The 17,627-nt window shown below is 39.9% G+C and overlaps 1 protein-coding gene across 13 annotated transcripts in view; it reads right to left on the minus strand.

The window, feature by feature from the left end:
* Window positions 1–17,627, minus strand: part of ZNF346 (zinc finger protein 346) — an 82,441-nt gene that overhangs the window by 27,770 nt on the left and 37,044 nt on the right. For 11 of the 13 annotated variants that reach the window (XR_012001163.1, XR_012001164.1, XR_012001162.1 and 8 more), the window contains exons 2-4: window positions 5,001–5,104; window positions 4,080–4,172; window positions 2,182–2,326 (exon numbers count right to left, since the gene is read on the minus strand). Coding sequence is in view for 10 of the 13 variants with exons in the window: in XM_072756536.1 (XP_072612637.1) it covers window positions 2,182–2,326; window positions 4,080–4,172; window positions 5,001–5,104 (342 nt within the window). In the remaining 3 variants the exon portion in view is untranslated. Of the gene's footprint in view, window positions 1–2,181; window positions 2,327–4,079; window positions 4,173–5,000; window positions 5,105–13,499; window positions 13,623–17,627 lie in introns of those variants that run through there. The other 2 variants (XM_026006539.2, XM_072756538.1) reach the window with 1 other exon arrangement.

Here is a 17,627-nt window from a genome sequence, read left to right on the forward strand (position 1 = left end):
ATGTTTCTCTTTTGGTGGTAGGATTTGAGGGATATTTTACTTTCTTCTTTTTGCATTGTTTACTCTAGAATCACTCAGAGAGAGAACATGTAGTATCATTTTTATAAACACAATAAGGTTATTTAAAGTATTCTATGTTTATATGCACGTATATATATGGGTTTAATCTGGATATACATAAAACAACTATACACACAGATATACACATATACACATAACAAAAGATTATAGGGGAAACAGTATTCCAAAATGTTAACAGTGGTTATCTCTGAATGGCAAAATTACAGGTACTTTTTCTTTTCATATAGCTAATATTTTCCATATTTTCTACAATATGCTTCTAATACTTTTACATTAGAAAAATGTTTAATTTCAGAAATAGAGTTCTACACTCACATAATGACTTGGAAATGTGCTTAAACTATAAAATTCAGTGAAAAGTAAAAGCAGGATACAAATGGTAGATGCGCGATGATTACAACTGTATAAAAACATATCTATATGTGGCAAAGGCTAAAAATGAATATGGAAGATAACCTCTTTGTATGGAATCTTTGGGGCCTGGCATATTCCAGGGAATTTTCCCATTTATGGAAAAGATCAATCCATATAAAGATAAATGACCTATAAAGTTCTGTTCTAGAGGTAGTTTCCCCTGGCATAATGTTTTAATCCTTTTGGTATCATGAATGGTACTGACTTTTTTTAACAAAAGTAAGTAGTACTAGTATAACTTAATGATGAACAAACCAATAAGTGAAGCCAATGACATGCTCCAGGTGGTGGATGCCTGACCAAATACTACATTTTATAAAGGGATTCTACTCACTATCTTGATGATGGTGATATTAATCGCAGAAACTATAATTTACTGAGCATTATTATGTTCTAGTTTCATTATATACATTATTTCATCCTCACAACCTATAAAGTAGATATTAACATTTCATAGGTGAGGAAACTCAGGTACAAAGAAGCTAAGTCATATAGATGGTAAATAGCAGCACCAGGATTTAAACCTGCATATCTGTAACCTCAGAGTCCATATTCTGTTGTTTCACAGCATGAACTAGATTTGGGTGTGTTAAGAGGGTATGATTTTTTTTTTAAAGATTTTATTTATTCATGAGAGACACAGACAGAGAGGCAGAGACACAGGCATAGGGAGAAGCAGGCTCCATATAGGGGACCTGATGCGGGACTCAATCCTGGGACTCCAGGATCAGGCCATGGCCGAAGGCAGGCGCTAAACCACTGAGCCACCCAGGGATCCCAAGAGGGTATGATTTTAAGTGACTTTTCACCTTATCTTCAAAATCTTCCAAAACACTGTTGTCTTTTTTCATAATACAGTATTAAAAAATAAGTATTATAAATAGTAGTTAGTCTACTTCTTGGTCCAAAATAAAGAAAGCAGCAAAAATTACCAAGAAAAAAAATGAAATAAAAATCAAGGAACTTTCATTCTTGACTAACTGCAGTCAGCACAGGTTAAAAATCCCAGAAAGTCAGGAGTTAATGAGATGAAAATGAGGGTTGAATACCAGTGGTGACAAGATAAAGGGGACTATTTTAGAAGTCACTGCACTGGGAAGGAATTCATGGCAGTTGCAAACAAGACTTGCTGGGCATTAGTGGCAGTACTAGAGTATTCAGCTTTGAAAAGCAAGTCCCTGTCTTGAGGAGAACAGGCAGATTTGAGGATTAGAGTGAGCAGGGCATAACCTGAGCACACAAAAAAGACAAGGATTTAGCTTTTAATTTGGAACACATGGTAATAAGGGCAGGTGGATGCTGGGAGGGGAAAAAAATCTAAATGGGAGAGGTAGGAGATAGAATGCTCTCGTGGTATGGATGGCCTGGAGGACATTGGCATTCCTAATTACAATTATCTGTCAGGACAAAAGCTCAGAGCTAAGATGCTTCTATAGAAACTGATGTAACCAAAAAAAGAGAGAGGACAAAAAAAGAAACTGTAACCAAAGAAAGGGAGGTTAGGTGAACAGAACTCTGAGGCTGCATTTCACTGAAGCTGGGTTACTTTGATATTTGTAAGGCCTCTCAAAAGCAGTTCAACCTCTCCAAGTCTGTGGCCCCAGTGAGCATTTCTGGGAGCACCATGCATTGGTGCCCTGAGGATGAGAGGGGTACCAATATAGCACTACTCAGGAAAACCAGTACCTTCCACCTTAGTGGATTGCTGCTTCAGCTTTAAGTTCTTTGCGTGGGTCTTCCCCAGGTAGTGCGACTGGGCCACGACAGGGGAGGAAAAGGTCATGTTACAGATGGGGCAGCACTGGTTCTTGTCTTTGCTTCTGCTGCTCTTCTGGTTGGGAGAAAGAACACAGGTCTGATCAAGCCACTGCCCAGCCAGAAAGTCTTCAATGGTTCCCCACTGCCCACAGAAGAATGGGCATTCAAGGCCCCCTTCATACACTAACCCCAACCTACCTTTCTGGATCTTTCTCCAGCTACTTCATTTTATGCTCTAAATCACCATTTCCCACTTTATTCTCTTTTGCTTTCTTGCTTTGCTTGGGCCATTCCTGATACCTAGAATGATGTTCCTTTTTACCTGCCTGGCATGTATCTCCATAGGCTTCAAGGCCCATATATCTATCGATCTATCACTTCTTCTGGGAGACTGTTACTCAAGAAAATCATTCAGTACACAATTACTGAGCTGCTTTGCGTGAATATTCAGAACCAATCCTGTTCCTTCTCTGCATGCCCAGAGTACATTAAACAGACTTTTATCATACCACTTGTCACCCAAATTGACAGTGTCACATCTTAGGAGACATTGGGCATGGACCATTGGACTCATCTTTGTTTCCTATCCTTAGCACCATGTTGGAAGTCTAGCACACAACAGTTATTTGGGGTTTGCAGAACAAGCAGATAACTGAGTTTTATTTGTTGATTGTGCTTAGGCCAGAAAACAATTGCATTTCAAGCCTATGTTAAGAGCTCCCGGCCTCTCTCTTGGGTCTGATCTCTGAATAAAGTATTCATTACAAGAGTATTTTTCAATCTTGGCACTATCGACATTTTGGACTAGTTACTCCTTTGTTGCAGAGGAAGGGAATGTCAGTCACCTCATTTGAACTACTGGATCATCCTGAGAGATGAAGTAATCAAGATACAAAGAGGTGAAATAACTTGTCTAGAGTCTCAGAGTTTGTCTTGTCTTTCTGAACTCTAAATCATAAGCAATAGGGCAACTAGGGATGGGAGTTTGAAGAAGGGATAAGTAAGGCCCTTCCAAACTTGTGACCACTATAATTGGAGGCAATCTGTAAATTTTCATTCACTGAGCATCCACTAGGAATTGGAATTTTACTTCACAATTCCTTTAAAAGGTAGGAATTACCTCCATTTTATGAGTAAAGTACAGAGAGGTGAAGTGATTTGCTCAAAGTCACCAAACCAGTAATTTGCAGAGCTAGTATTGGGCCCTAGTCAGCGGACTTCTCATTCCATTACATTTGAACAACCTCCCATGGAACAAAAAAAATGGTACCCTTGAGGGACTAGGATTGTTCCAGCATAATTCTCACAGTATTTCTCAGCCAAAAAGCAAATGTATTTACAACCTCACTGGAGCAGGCATTTGGAAAGGTGTTTCTTCCACTTGTTTATTCAAAACATTCAGTGCTGAACTCAGCTCTTTCCCTCCCATTTCAAGAAAGCAAGTAGCTTGGCTTTCTTCCCCTTTTTCTCCTTGAGTAGTGAATGGGTAGCTTCTAGTCCTACTCCAATAAACCACTGAGTAGTACTGCATAACAATGGTTTCATTTACCGAGCCCCTATTACGTGCCAGGTTCTGTTTTTGGGGCTTTTGATAAACCTTCCCTCATTTTAGTTTGGAAAAATTCTAAAAGATAACTGATGTCAGCATTCTTATTTTTAGGGAAAAAGAAATCAAGGCTCAAAGTAACAAGACTTGAAAGTCACACAACGTGGCCAGGATTTGAAGCCAATTCAGTTTGACTCAAAGCCTACCTTCTTTCCACCACACCAACCTGACTGCTGGCTTCATCAGGAAGCGAGTAGTCTCAACATGGCAGCTGGATTACCTGTTCTGAGTCTAGCTTCTTCGTTTCCCCTTTTAATGTCTCCATTCCATGGATTGCTAGGTATCTCTTTACTTTGTTGGCATGTTTTTTGCTCTGCAAGAACACAGGAAAAAGATCAAAGATCGCCAAATGCCATTTCATATCCAAGGGACTCAAAAATACTAGATTTTCATCTGATTTATCCTCACAAAAACTTTTGAGGAGAAAAAGGTAGGGGGAAGAAACCTAGTTTCTTGAGTTCCTACTCTGTTCAAAGCACTTTACATGCTATCAAATCTAACCTTCATAGTAATCTATGAGAAAATTACCATTATCTCTATCTTACAGATAAGGAAACTAAGGCTGAATATGGTGAGGTTTCTTGCCCAAAATGAGCAGCACAGTTGTGATTATAACTCAGGTGTATTTAAAGCCAAACCACATACTTTCTAACTATACTACACTGAGATATAAGTATGATGATCCTGATTTAGATGGGAGAAACGAGATACAGAAAAATTAAATCAACCTTCAAGTCACAGTCAATATTATATTGGATATAATGTCTGGGGGGCTAAGAAGGAATTACATACACTTCATTGTGTAAACCATGGAGAAGTGAGGACTTGGCACTGAGTGTGGCAAGTAAAGTATTTCTTTCTTTCTTTCTTTCTTTCTTTTCTTTTCTTTCTTTTCTTCTTTTCTTTTCTTTCTTTCGATTTTATTTATTTTATCAAGAGAGATACAGAGACAGAGAGAAGCAGAGACACAGGCAGAGGGAGAAGCAGGCACCACGCAGGGAGCCTGATGTGGGACTCGATCCCAGGTCTCCAGGATCACGCCCTGGGCTGAAGGCAGGCACTAAACCGCTGAGCCACCCAGGGATCTCCTCTTTTTTTCATTTTTAGAAAGTAAAGTATTTCTAAAGGTATAATGGCATACCTGGTAGTGTGCCAACTTCTGGGATTCAGAAATGAGCAGGGCGCAGCAAACCTTACACTGGGTGTTGGTAAAGAGACACTGGTTCTTCTGGATCATGTGTTCCACTATAGAGAGGAAAATAAAAAATATTTGAGTTAAAAACCTGACTCAACAGCACTGTCTTTGAATCCTGTCTCAAACGTAGGGACTGAGTAATGGAATGCCATGCTATTACATCTCAGGACATGTTAGTTATTCCTTCCCTATGCTTTCATGATTCATGCTATGTTCTCATATCACCTATACAATTACATACTTTACAATTTTGTGCAAGCCAATTTTTACTAAGTACATTTTTTGAGTTATAATTGACATGTGACATTATATTAGTTTCAGGTGTACAGTATAATGATTTGGTAGTTGTATATATTGCAAAATGGTTACCATGATGACTTTAGTTAACATTTTTCATGATATATATAGTTACATATTTTTTTTCTGGTGATGAAAACTTGCCAGATTTACTCTCTCAGCAACTTTCAAATATACAATACAGCATTATTAACTATAAACACCATGCTATTCTTTTAAAAAGAAATCTTTAGATCATTAACTTAAATAGATACCAATAAAAATGAAATAATACTAGACAGACACTGGTGTCAGAAGCTTGGAGCTCTTCCTATGAAGAATAAGAGAGCGGCAACTGTGAAGAAAGGTATTAAAATATGACAGCATCTAAATAAGACTTCTTCCTAGATAGTATCAGAAAGATTGAAAGACTTCAAAAAAGAATCATTTTATCACTCATTAAAAAAAAATTGTAATAAATTCTGTAGCTTTGTAATTATTTGTGAACATTTTCTGTCAAATTAAAAATAAAGCAACTCCCACATTTATTCCATGAAAAGATCAATAGCATTTTCTTTTATTATTTATTTTTATTTTATTATTTTATTAATTTTATTTTCATGTAATCTCTATACCCAATGTGGGGCTCAAATTCACAATCCTGAGATAAAAAGTTTCATGTTCTACTGATTGGGCCAGCCAGGAGCTATGCACGTTCTGATTTTAAAAATTTACATTGGTATAATAACTGTATACACTATTTTGGTTAGAAAATCGTATTGGGGTTTAGTTATGAATAAATAAAGAAAATCTTAAAAAAAAAGCTCATATTCTTTCATACAAATAAATGTTCTCATCTTTCAATGAGAGACACAGAGAGAGAGGCAGAGACATAGGCACAGGGAGAGGCAAGGCTCCCCGCTGGGAGCCTGATGTGGGCCTTGATCCCAGGATCCTGAGATCATGACCTGAGCCAAAGGCAGACACTCAACCACTGAGCCACCCAGGTGCCCCTGTGAGTTTATTAAGGAATATTAAAAGTTGGTTTCTTTGGAATAAATCAGAATATTTGAAAAGCAATTTTGGAGGATAAGTATCAATTAGAAGATGCTGCTGGATGATCTTTTACCTTCATGAGAAAAGGTAAATTAATTCTGTTATCATACAGTAAACACAAACTATTATCTAATACCAGTCAAGTATGTATGGTACAAATCATGCATGATGAGGAAATTGGGCTCCCCAGGCACGCTGACTTGGGTCCATATCCTACTGCTGTTTCTATGTGTGATTTTTTTTTTTTTTTTTAAGATCTACTTACTTACTTACTTACTTATTTATTTATTTATTTATTTATTTATTTATTTATTTATGATAGAGAGAGAGAGAGAGAGAGAGAGAGAGGCAGACACACAGGAGGAGGGAGAAGCAGGCTCCATGCTGAGAGCCCGACGTGGGACTCCATCCCAGGACTCCAGGATCGCACCCTGGGCCAAAGGCAGGTGCTAAACTGCTGAGCCACCCAGGGATCCCCTCTATGTGTGATTTTATAAGATTACTTAATCTCCATCCTGTAGTTTTCCTCTGTTTCCAATGGGGGTCCTCCCTTATCTGGCAGTGTCACTTTCTGTGATTTCAGTTATCCATGATCAACTAGTCTGAAAGCAGATAATATTCCTTTTCACATATCTTCAGAAGGTCAACAGTAGCCTAATGTTATGTCAGAATGCCTATATCATTCACTTCACTTTATCTCATCACGTAGGCATTTTACCATTTCACATTACCACAAGGTGGGTACAGTACAGTCAGATATTTTGAGAGATAAAAAGAGATACCACATTTACATAACTTTTACTACATATTATAATTGTTCTATTTTATTAATAGTTATTGTTGTCAGTCTCTTACTGTGCTTAGTTTCTAAATAAAACTTTATCACAGGAATGTATGTATAAGAAAAAACATAGTATATATATAGGGTTCAATACAATCTGTGGTTTAAGGCATTCAGTAGGGATCTTGGAATAGATTCCCCATGAATAAGGGGAACTACTGATAACATGTATCTCATAGAATGTATTATCCTTGTGATTTTCCACACAAAGCATCTGGTACAGTGTCTAGCTTAGTACATGCTCATTGTCAATGTTATATGTCAAATTCTTTTTTTTTAAAGATTATTTATTTATTTATTCATGAGACATAGAGAGAGAGAGAGAGAAAGAGAGAGAAAGAGAGGCAGAGACAGAGGGAGAAGCAGGCTTCATGCAGGGAGCCAGATGTGGGACTTGATTCCGGGACTCTGGGATCACGCCCTGAGCTGAAGGCAAAATGTTCAACCGCTGGGCCACCCAGGCATCCCAATGTCAATTCTTTTTTTTTTTTTTTTTTAAAGATTTTATTTATTTATTCATAGACACAGAGAGAGAGGCAGAGACACAGACAGAGGGAGAAGCAGGCTCCATGCAGGGAGCCCGATGTGGGACTCGATCCCGGGTCTCCAGGATCACACCCCAGGCTGCAAGCTGCGCCAAACCGCTGCGCAACCAGGGCTGCCCCCAATGTCAATTCTTTTTTGGGTACTATGCTTTTCTCTCTCTCTCTCTCTCTCTCCCTCTTTAAGATTTTATTTATTTATTCATGAGAGACAGAGAGAGAGAGTCAGAGACATAGGCAGGGGGAGAAGTAGGCTCCTCATGGGTAGCCTGATGTTGGGACTCGATCCCAGGACCCCAGGATCATGACCTGACCCAAAGGCAAACACTCAACCACCGAGCCACCCACGTGCCCCTTGGGTACTATGCTTCTGAGCAAATTAATTATTTTCTATATTGTACCCGTGAATATATATACTTTAAAATATGGATTTTAAGTAATCTCTACGCCCAACATGGGGCTTGAGCTCACAACTCCAAGATCAAGAGTCTCATGCTTCATGGACTCAGCCAGCCAAGTGTCCTAAGATATTTTAGATTTTATTTATTTATGAGAGAGAGAGAGAGAGAGAGAGAGAGAGAGAGGCAGAAACAGGCAGAGGGAGAAGCAGGCTCCATGCAGGGAGCCCGACATGGAACTCCATCCCGGGTCTCCAGGATCAGGCCCTGGGCTGAAGGTGGCACTAAACCGCCAAGCCACCCGGGCTACCCGGTATTTCTTATTCTAGAACTTGATAAATGTTTCTTGTTCTAAAACTTGATAAGTGTTAAATTTTTTCTCACTGTTCTTTTTATTTTTTTATTTTTTTATTTTTTTTTAAATTTATTTATTTATTTATAATAGTCACACACAGAGAGAGAGAGGCAGAGTCACAAGCGGAGGGAGAAGCAGGCTCCATGCACCGGGAGCCCCACGTGGGATTCGATCCCGGGTCTCCAGAATCGCGCCCTGGGCCAAAGGCAGGTGCCAAACCGCTGCGCCACCCAGGGATCCCTTTCTCACTGTTCTTAATCTGACTTTGAAACATCTAAATTCACCTAACATATTACACAAGTTCTACATTGTAGGAAAGTATGATCTTAACCTGTTCTTAATTGTTGGGCCTGGGGAACTAATAAGCCTTACCTTTGGGGAGGAAGCAACATTTCACGTAAGGCATAAGTTCTATCATGACACCAATAATCTGAGGCAGGGGCAGAGTCCAGAAAACTGTGAGGGGACAGCAAGCTCACATTTTTTATCTTCTACTCTGGACCAAAACATGGTCAAAATGCCCAGGAGGGAGGTTCGTGGTAGGAAACTTTTTTTTTTTTTAAAGATTTATTTATTTGAATGGGGAGAGGAGCAGAGGGAGAGAATCTTCAAGTAGATTCCCTGCTAAGCAGAGAGTTTGATATGGGGCTTGATTCCATAACCTATGAGATCATTACCTGAGCTGAAACCAAGGGTCGGGTCGGATGCCTAACTGACTGAACCACTCAGGTGCCCCTCTTGGTAGGAAACTTTTTTTTTTTTTAATTTTTATTTATTTGTGATAGTCACACATACAGAGAGAGAGAGAGGCAGAGCACAGGCAGAGGGAGGGAGAAGCAGGCTCCATGCACCGGGAGCCCGACGTGGGATTCGATCCCGGGTCTCCAGGATCGCGCCCTGGGCCAAAGGCAGGCGCCAAACCACTGCGCCACTCAGGGATCCCTTGGTAGGAAACTTTTAAGGTGACTTTCCCTACTCTACTACAAAATCTAAAGTTTATTTATGCCAGCCCTTTTGGGGAGAAAGGCTTACTATCTAGCTATATTTCTGCTCCTTGGTGTCCCTGTTTATTTCCCCATTTTTCTCCTACAGTGGTCAATAAGTTTTTGTGAAAGACCTTGCTAGGGGATCCCTGGGTGGCGCAGCGGTTTGGTGCCTGCCTTTGGCCCAGGGCGCGATCCTGGAGACCTGGGATCGAATCCCACATCGGGCTGCCGGTGCATGGAGCCTGCTTCTCCCTCTGCCTATGTCTCTGCCTCTCTCTCTCTCTCTGTGTGACTGTCATAAATAAATAAAAATTAAAAAAAAAAAAAAAAAAGAAAGACCTTGCTAGCCTCAGCTGGGTTCAGAGAAACCAAGGGGGTTTCACAAACCAAGGGGGTCTGTGAACACACCTGGGCCAGAGCTTTTATTTTAAAGAAAGGAGGAGAGATTCCTCAGAATGCAAAGCCTATAAGGGGGGAGGTGGTACCCAGGAGTCCAGTCATCCTCTCCTGACCTGGAGATGCTGGATTTTTTAAAAAAATTCTTTAAAGAAGATGAGGTAAATTAAAGAAGATGAGGTTCTTTTTTAAAGATATTCAGAATCTGACCTTCAAACACTGAACAGGACAGGGACCATGTCATTTATGACTTTGTATCCCAGTATCTCGTATGATATCTGACCCATAGCAGGGCCTTGGTGAGTACCCACTGAATGAATGAAATGCACCTCTCTGGCCCAGAGAGTATATCCACACAGTCCATAAATATGTATTTGGAATGTCTTCTCTGTGCCAGCACTGGAGCCATATCAACAAGTAAGACAGAACATAAAGTAAGTAAAAAGCAAAATAATGACAGAGAGGAAGAAATGCTATGAAAACAAAGTGAGTGGTAGAGAATGATGGGGGCAGTATAGTCAGTGAAGATCATCTTAGGAGGCATCAGACACAAGGTCTGGGGGAAATAGTGTTCTAGCCTGAGACAGTGCCAGGTCTCTGAGGCAGGGATTAGTTCGGCATATTCGGAATAGAAAGGAAGTCAGTGTGGCTAGAGTATGGTGAAGGAGACAAAAGTGGTGGGAAATAAAGTTGGAGAGGTAGCGTGAGGCCTACCGGATCACATCGAATGAATATAACACCTCAAAAGCTATGATTTCAACTATGAATTTTGTTTTTATGCCATGAGAGGCAACAAGATCTGGCTTATGTTTCAAAATGATTACTCTGGTCAGTATGTCAGCAGACTGTATGGGGATGGCAATGGAAGTTGGCAATGGAGACAGAGAAAAGTGTGTGGATTTGGAATTATATTCTAGAAGTAGATCTGATACGCAATTTCTTCGATTGGGTATAGGGGAATGAGGGGAAGGAGTCAAGGATACTCCTAGGTTTTGAGCTTGAGCAACTGAACAGATGAGATGAAAACTGGAGGATGATAAGCTTGGAGGAGAACTTAAGACTTTTCTTTGGCTGTTAAACATGAGTGGTCTATCAGATATATGGGTAGAGATATCAATAGTCAAATGGAGATTCAAGTCTGAAGCTCAAGGGAGAGGTCAGAGCTGGAGATTATAAATTGAGAATCACCAGTATATCAATCATACTTTAGGCTACGGACTAAAAGAAAATGCCTAGTGTAGAAGGAAAAGGAAAGAGGTCCTGGGACTGAGTCTTGGAGCCCTCTAAGCCCTGAGACAGAACTGTCCAGCAAAGCCCTTCCTAAATTCCTGACCCATACAAACCATGAGAAGTTTACAAGGTTGGAGGAAGCTAAGATCCACATTGGGAAAAAGAACTTACATAAATTATCAGAATTCGGGGATACCTGGGTGGCTCAGCAGTTAAAGTGCCTGCCTTGGGCCCAGGGCATGATTCTGGAGTCCTGGGATTGAATCCCACATCAGGCTCCCTGCATGGAGCCTGCTTCTCCCTCTGCCTGTGTCTCTGCCTCTCTCTCTCTCTCTCTCTGTGTGTCTCTCATGAATAAGTAAATAAAATCTTAAAAAAAAAAATATGAGAATTCTGAGGAGTTGGCCTAAATGTACATCTCTGTTGCCCTGATATCCATATACAACTTTAATCCAACTACTAACCATCTCCCCAGAATGGGATAGGTTTGATATAAGAAATTAGATGCTTAGAAAACCATTGGAGAGGCTGGAGGTACTTGGTTGGGCCTCCACAAATGTCTCTAGGAACTATATATGACAAAAGAGCTATAGTTTGAGGCTTTCATTGTAACCTTGCTGAGAGTAAGAAGCTTCCATTGTCAATGAACCTACATCTTAGCCTGTGAAGCCGGATAATGGATGCTGGAACACTGATGTAGGATGATCTCATAGTTCCATGACTTTTCTTGATAGTAACAATAGTCAAAAGCCATAGGGATATGGTCTTTGCTGCATTTGTCTTCCAAATCTTATGACATGATTGGCAGATTGGATTTGTATCCATATTGTAGCCAACCAGAAAATGTGTAGGGCAGAAACTAGCACAGGGCTGATTTTCACAGGGTCAGTGAAGTATGGACACAGGTAGCGTAGGGAAGCAAGATAATTCACAAACTTAAGGAATGTAGAAGTAGTATTTGGGAGACAAAATGATCATGACACCTCAATTCAAGTTACAACTGTCTTTGGGTGACTTAATGTGCCTTAAGTTGCCTTAGGATACTTAGGGACAGAACAGCTGGTCACTGCAGGACTTAACTACCTCCTATATTCCAATTAATGGTGAACACTGCTAATCTATAATGACTTGCTATTCCTTGGGCCCATATGTGGCCTTAGAGTCTTCAACTCAGCTCCACAGAAATTCATCGGTTGTCCTCAGAAAGAGATATAACCTATTTAGTAGCCTGCTTATTATGGCTTGTTGGGAGATAGTGGATTTCTAGCTACAGCTATAGTTAGTAACCACGAAAAACAAAAGATCCTAGTAAAAGCAGGTTGGATATAATCCACCAGTGGGTCAGATTTGTTAATCAGTATAGTCTAACTGGCAGGGTGGTCTACAAGAATGAATTGGACAGTTAGTTCCATTAAGATTACTTAGCCTCGGGCAGCCCCGGTGGCGCAGCAGTTTAGCGCCGCCTGCAGCCCGGGGTGTGATCCTGGAGACTCAGGATCGAGTCCCACATCAGGCTTCCTGCAGGGAGCCTGCCTGTGTCTCTGCCTCTCTCTTCACTCTCTCTGAATGAATAAATAAATAAATCTTAAAAAAAAAAAAAAAAAAGATTACTTAGCCTCGGTGCTTCTATCTATTTTGTGAATCCATATTGTTGATGGTCTGAAATAGCTCAGATTTTAACATACAAAAAAGGCATAAAGAAAGCAAATATAACGGTATTGATGAAGTGGTGTTAAAAACTTTTTCACTTAGACTACGTATAATATAGAGTTGAGGGGCGCCTAGCTGGCTCAGTTAGTTAAGCATCTGACTCTTGATTTTGGCTCAGGTTGTGATCTCAGGGTAATGGGATTGAGCCTTGAGTTGGGCTCCATTCTGGGCATGCAATCTGATTGAGATTCTCTCTCTCCTCCTGCCCCTTTGCCCGCTGCTTTCTCTCTCTCTTAAAAACAAAAACCAAAATACAAACAAAACAAAAAAGCAGAGTTGAGCTGAAAGTACAATAAATTAAATGAAAAATTCATGAGAAAATCAACATCAGTTTCAAAGTGGTAGAACGAATCAGTGAACTTGCAGATAGATCAACAAAATATCCAATCTGAAGGAAAGAGAAAAAAATTGAAGAATAATGAATAGAGCCTCAGAGACATGTGGATACATCAAGCATACTAAACAAATATACATGGGGAATCTCAGGAGAGAAAGGAGTAGAAAAAAAATACTTGAAGAAACAATGTCTGAAAACTCTCTATATTTGATTAAAGAAAAAAACATTAATATATATAGCCAAAAGTCTCAAATACCAAGAGACCTACACCCAGATACATCATAGTCAAACTGTTGAAAGATAAAAAGATAGGAGCACCTCGGTGGCTCAGTTGGTTAAGTGTTCAACCCTTGGTTTCAGCTCAGGTTGTCATCTCATGGGTTAGATTGAGCCCCATGTCGGGATCCACATTCAGTGGGGAGTCTGCTTGAGGATTCTTTCTCTCTGCCCTTCCACCTGCTTGTGCTGTCTCTCTAAAATAAATAAATAAATAAATAACTTTTTTTTAAAAAAAGAAAGATAAAGACAGGAACCCTTTAAAGTAACAAGAGAGTGGGACGCCTGGGTGGCTCAGTGGTTGAGCATCTGCCTTTGGCTCAGGGCATGATCCTGGAGTCCTGGGATCAAGTCCCATATCCAGCTCCCGGCATGGAGCCTGCTTCTCCCTTTGCCTGTGTCTCTGCCTCTCTCTCTGTGTCTCTCATGAATAAATAAATAAATTTTAAAAATAACATCTTTATTGATACATAATTCATATACCATAAAATTCACCCTTGTGAAATATACAATTGTAGTTTTTAGTATATTCACAGAATTGTGCAATCACCACCACAGTCTAATTGTAGAACATTTTCATCACCCCAGAAAGAAACCATATACCCACTACTAGTTACCTCTTGCAACTACTTATCCCCTTTCTGTTTCTATAGATGTGCCTATTCTGGATGTTTTGTATAAATTGAATTGTATAATATGTGGCCTTTTGTGACTAGCTTCTGTCATTTGGCATAATATTTGAAGGATAGTTTTGCTGGACATGGAGTGGTTGGTTGACAGTTTTGATCTTCTCACTATTTTGGATATGTTATTCCACTGCCCTCTGGCCTTCATTGTTACAGATGAGAAGTTAAGTCATTAATCAAATTATTTCTCTATACATGATGAGTCATTTTTCTCTTGCTACTTTATTTTTTAAGATTTTATTTATTAAAAAAAAAGAAAAAAAAGATTTTATTTATTTATTCATGAGAGACACAGGGAGAGAGAGGCGAGACACAGGCAAAGGCGGAAGCAGGCTCCATGCAGGGAGCTGGATATGGGACTTGATCCCAGGACTCCAGGACCACGCCCTGAGCCAAAGGCAGATGCTCAACTGCTGAGCCATCCAGGCATCCCACTCTCTTGTTACTTTAAAGAGTTCCTGTCTTTATCTTTCTTTAAAGAAAAAAAAAAAAGGCGATTTATTTATTTATTTATTTATTTATTTATTTTAGAGAGACAGCACAAGCAGGTGGAGGGGCAGAGAGAGAGAATCCTCAAGCAGACTCCCTACTGAATGTGGATCCCAACACGGGGCTCAATCTCACAACCCATGAGATGACAAAAAGATATTATTTTAAAAAATTATTAAGACTAAAAGCAAAATAAAGACATTCCCAGATAAAGACTGAGAGAATTCACTGCTAGCAGGTTTGGTTTGCAAGAAATAGTAAAGGAAGCCCTTTTGGCCAAAAGGAAGTGGTAGTAAGTATAACTTGAATCCAGAGGAAGAAAAACAGAACATCAGATATGGTAAATATGTGGGTTAATATAAAAGATATTATAAATATTGTTTTCCTAATTACTTCTCTTAACTTCTTTAAAAGACATATTGTATAGGGGTGCCTGGGTGGCACAGTCAGTTGGGCACCTGATCTCGGTTTTGGCTTAGGTTGTGAGCTCAGGGTTGTGACAGTGAGACTTGCATATAACTCCATACTCAGCAGTGGAGTCTGCTTGAGATTCTCTCCTCATCTCTGTCTGCCCCTCCCCATTGCCTGCCCCTCCAAATAAATAAATAAATAAATAAATAAATAAATAAACCTTTTTAAAAAGGACATATCGGGGTGGCCTGGGTGGCTCAGCAGTTTAGCGCCGCTGTCAGCCCAGGGTGTGATCCTGGAGACCTGGGATTGAGTCCCATGTCAGGCTTCCTGCATGGAGCCTGCTTCTGCTTCTCCCTCTGCCTGTGTCTCTGCCTCCCTCTCTCTCTGTTTCTCTTACGAATAAATAAGTAAAATCTTAAAAAAAAAAAAAGGACATATTGTATAATCAATAATTATGACACTGAATAATTAGGCTTATAACATATATCAATGTAATATATATGACAATAATAGTACAAAGGAGGGGGAGGAATGGACCACTATTAGAAGAATGTTTTTATATTTTATCAGAATTAAGTTAGTATTAATTTGAAGTAGACCGTGATGAGTTAAGATGCATCCTATAGTCCCTTGTGTACTAAGAAAATAAAATTAAAAAGTAAAAAAAAAAAAAGTATAAAAAATATTAACAGAAATTAAAATGGTCCACTAAAAAATACTTAAAAGAAGTCAGTAAAGGAGAAAGAGAAGAACAAAATGTAAAGGAGATAAATAGCAAAGTAGAAAATGTAAATCTAGCCATATCAATAATGAAATTAAATGTGAATAGTCTAAAGAGCCCACTCAAAAGGCAGAGACTTTCAAAGGATAAAAAAGCAAGATCTAGGGCAGCCCGGGTGGCTCAGCGGTTTAGCGCCGCCTTCAGTACAGGGCCTGATCCTGGGGTCTCAGGATCGAGTCCCACGTCAGGCTCCTTGCATGGAGCCTGTTTCTCCCTCTGCCTGTGTCTCTGCCTCTCTCTCTGATGAATAAATAAATAAAATCATTAAAAAAAAAATTTAAGGGACACCTGGGTGGCTCAGCGGTTGAGCACCTGCCCCTGGCTCAGGGCGGGATCCGCGGTCTCAGGATCGAGTCCCACATCAGGCTCCCTGCCTGGAGCCTGCTTCTCCCTCTGCCTACGTCTCTGCCTTTCTCTTTCTGTGTCTTTCATGAATAAATAAATAAAATCTTTAAAAAAAAATTTAAAAAGCAAGATTGGGATCCCTGGGTGGCACAGCGGTTTGGCGCCTGCCTTTGGCCCAGGGCGCGATCCTGGAGACCCGGGATCGAATCCCACGTCGGGCTCCCAGTGCATGGAGCCTGCTTCTCTCTCTGCCTGTGTCTCTGCCTCTCTCTCTCTCTCTCTCTCTCTGTGACTATCATAAATAAATAAAAATTAAAAAAATAAAAATAAAAATAAAATAAAAAAGCAAGATCTATACAATGGGGATTCTATTTAGCAACAAAAAGTAATTAAGTACTAATACACAGTACGACTTGGCTGAACCTCAAAAACATGTTGAGAAGCCAAATGCAAAAGGCTACATATTGTATGATTTTGTTTATATGAAATGTTCAGAATAGGTAAATTTATAGAGGACAGTGGCTGCCTAGGGCAGAAGGTAAGAGTGGAGGTTTAATGTAAAGAAGCACAAAGGAATTAACTGGAGTGATGGAAATATTCTAAAACGCAATTTTGTACTTTTACTTAAAAAATCATTGCATTGTGCAGTTACAATGGGTGAATTTTATGGTATATAAATTATCAATAAAAGTTGCTAAGAGAGGGGATCCCTGGGTGGCTCAGCGGTTTGGCGCCTGCCTTTGGCCCAGGACGCGATCCTGGAGTCCTGGGATCGAGTCCCACATCGGGCTCCCGGCATGGAGCCTGCTTCTCCCTCTCTGTTTCTCTCTCTCTCATAAATAAATAAATGTTAAAAAAAAAAAAAAAGTTGCTAAGAGAAAAACAAAACAAAACAAAGATGAGTAGAACTTGGGGTTACAGGTATCTACTTAGGCCTCATATAATTATTGGAAAGTGACGAGAGTAGGAAAAATGAGCTGGGTCCTAAGTGACACCGTACATTCATAGACACATAAGCAATTCACTTTTTAGAGCATAGCTGCTGTGTTCTCTGCTTCAAGATCAAGCGATCCCTTCTCATCCCTCAAGGACAAAGGTCACTCTCTCTTTGTGCACAACCAATTCTTATACATTCTTCTTCACTGCACCCATTACATTAATTAAGCTGAAACTGTTTTGGTGTCTGCTTCCTGGACTAGAACTATAAATCCCTTCAGGACAAGGACAGTATCTTCCTCATCTCTGTAGCTCTGATGCCCAGCCAACCTGGGAACTGAGCAGGTATCAATGAATGTTTGTCAAATTAGTGAAAGGAAAATTGGGGTGTGTTTGGGGGAGGATTTGTATCAAACAAGTTTGAAATTATGAGGCAGAAAGAGGGCCCATATTAATTTAGGAGTCAGACTAGACTAGTTTTTAAATTGGAGAAGCATACAAAAGGGCATAGGTCTGTGT

Source organism: Vulpes vulpes, chromosome 4 (assembly GCF_048418805.1).
Source record: "Vulpes vulpes isolate BD-2025 chromosome 4, VulVul3, whole genome shotgun sequence".
Lineage (NCBI taxonomy): Eukaryota > Metazoa > Chordata > Mammalia > Carnivora > Canidae > Vulpes > Vulpes vulpes.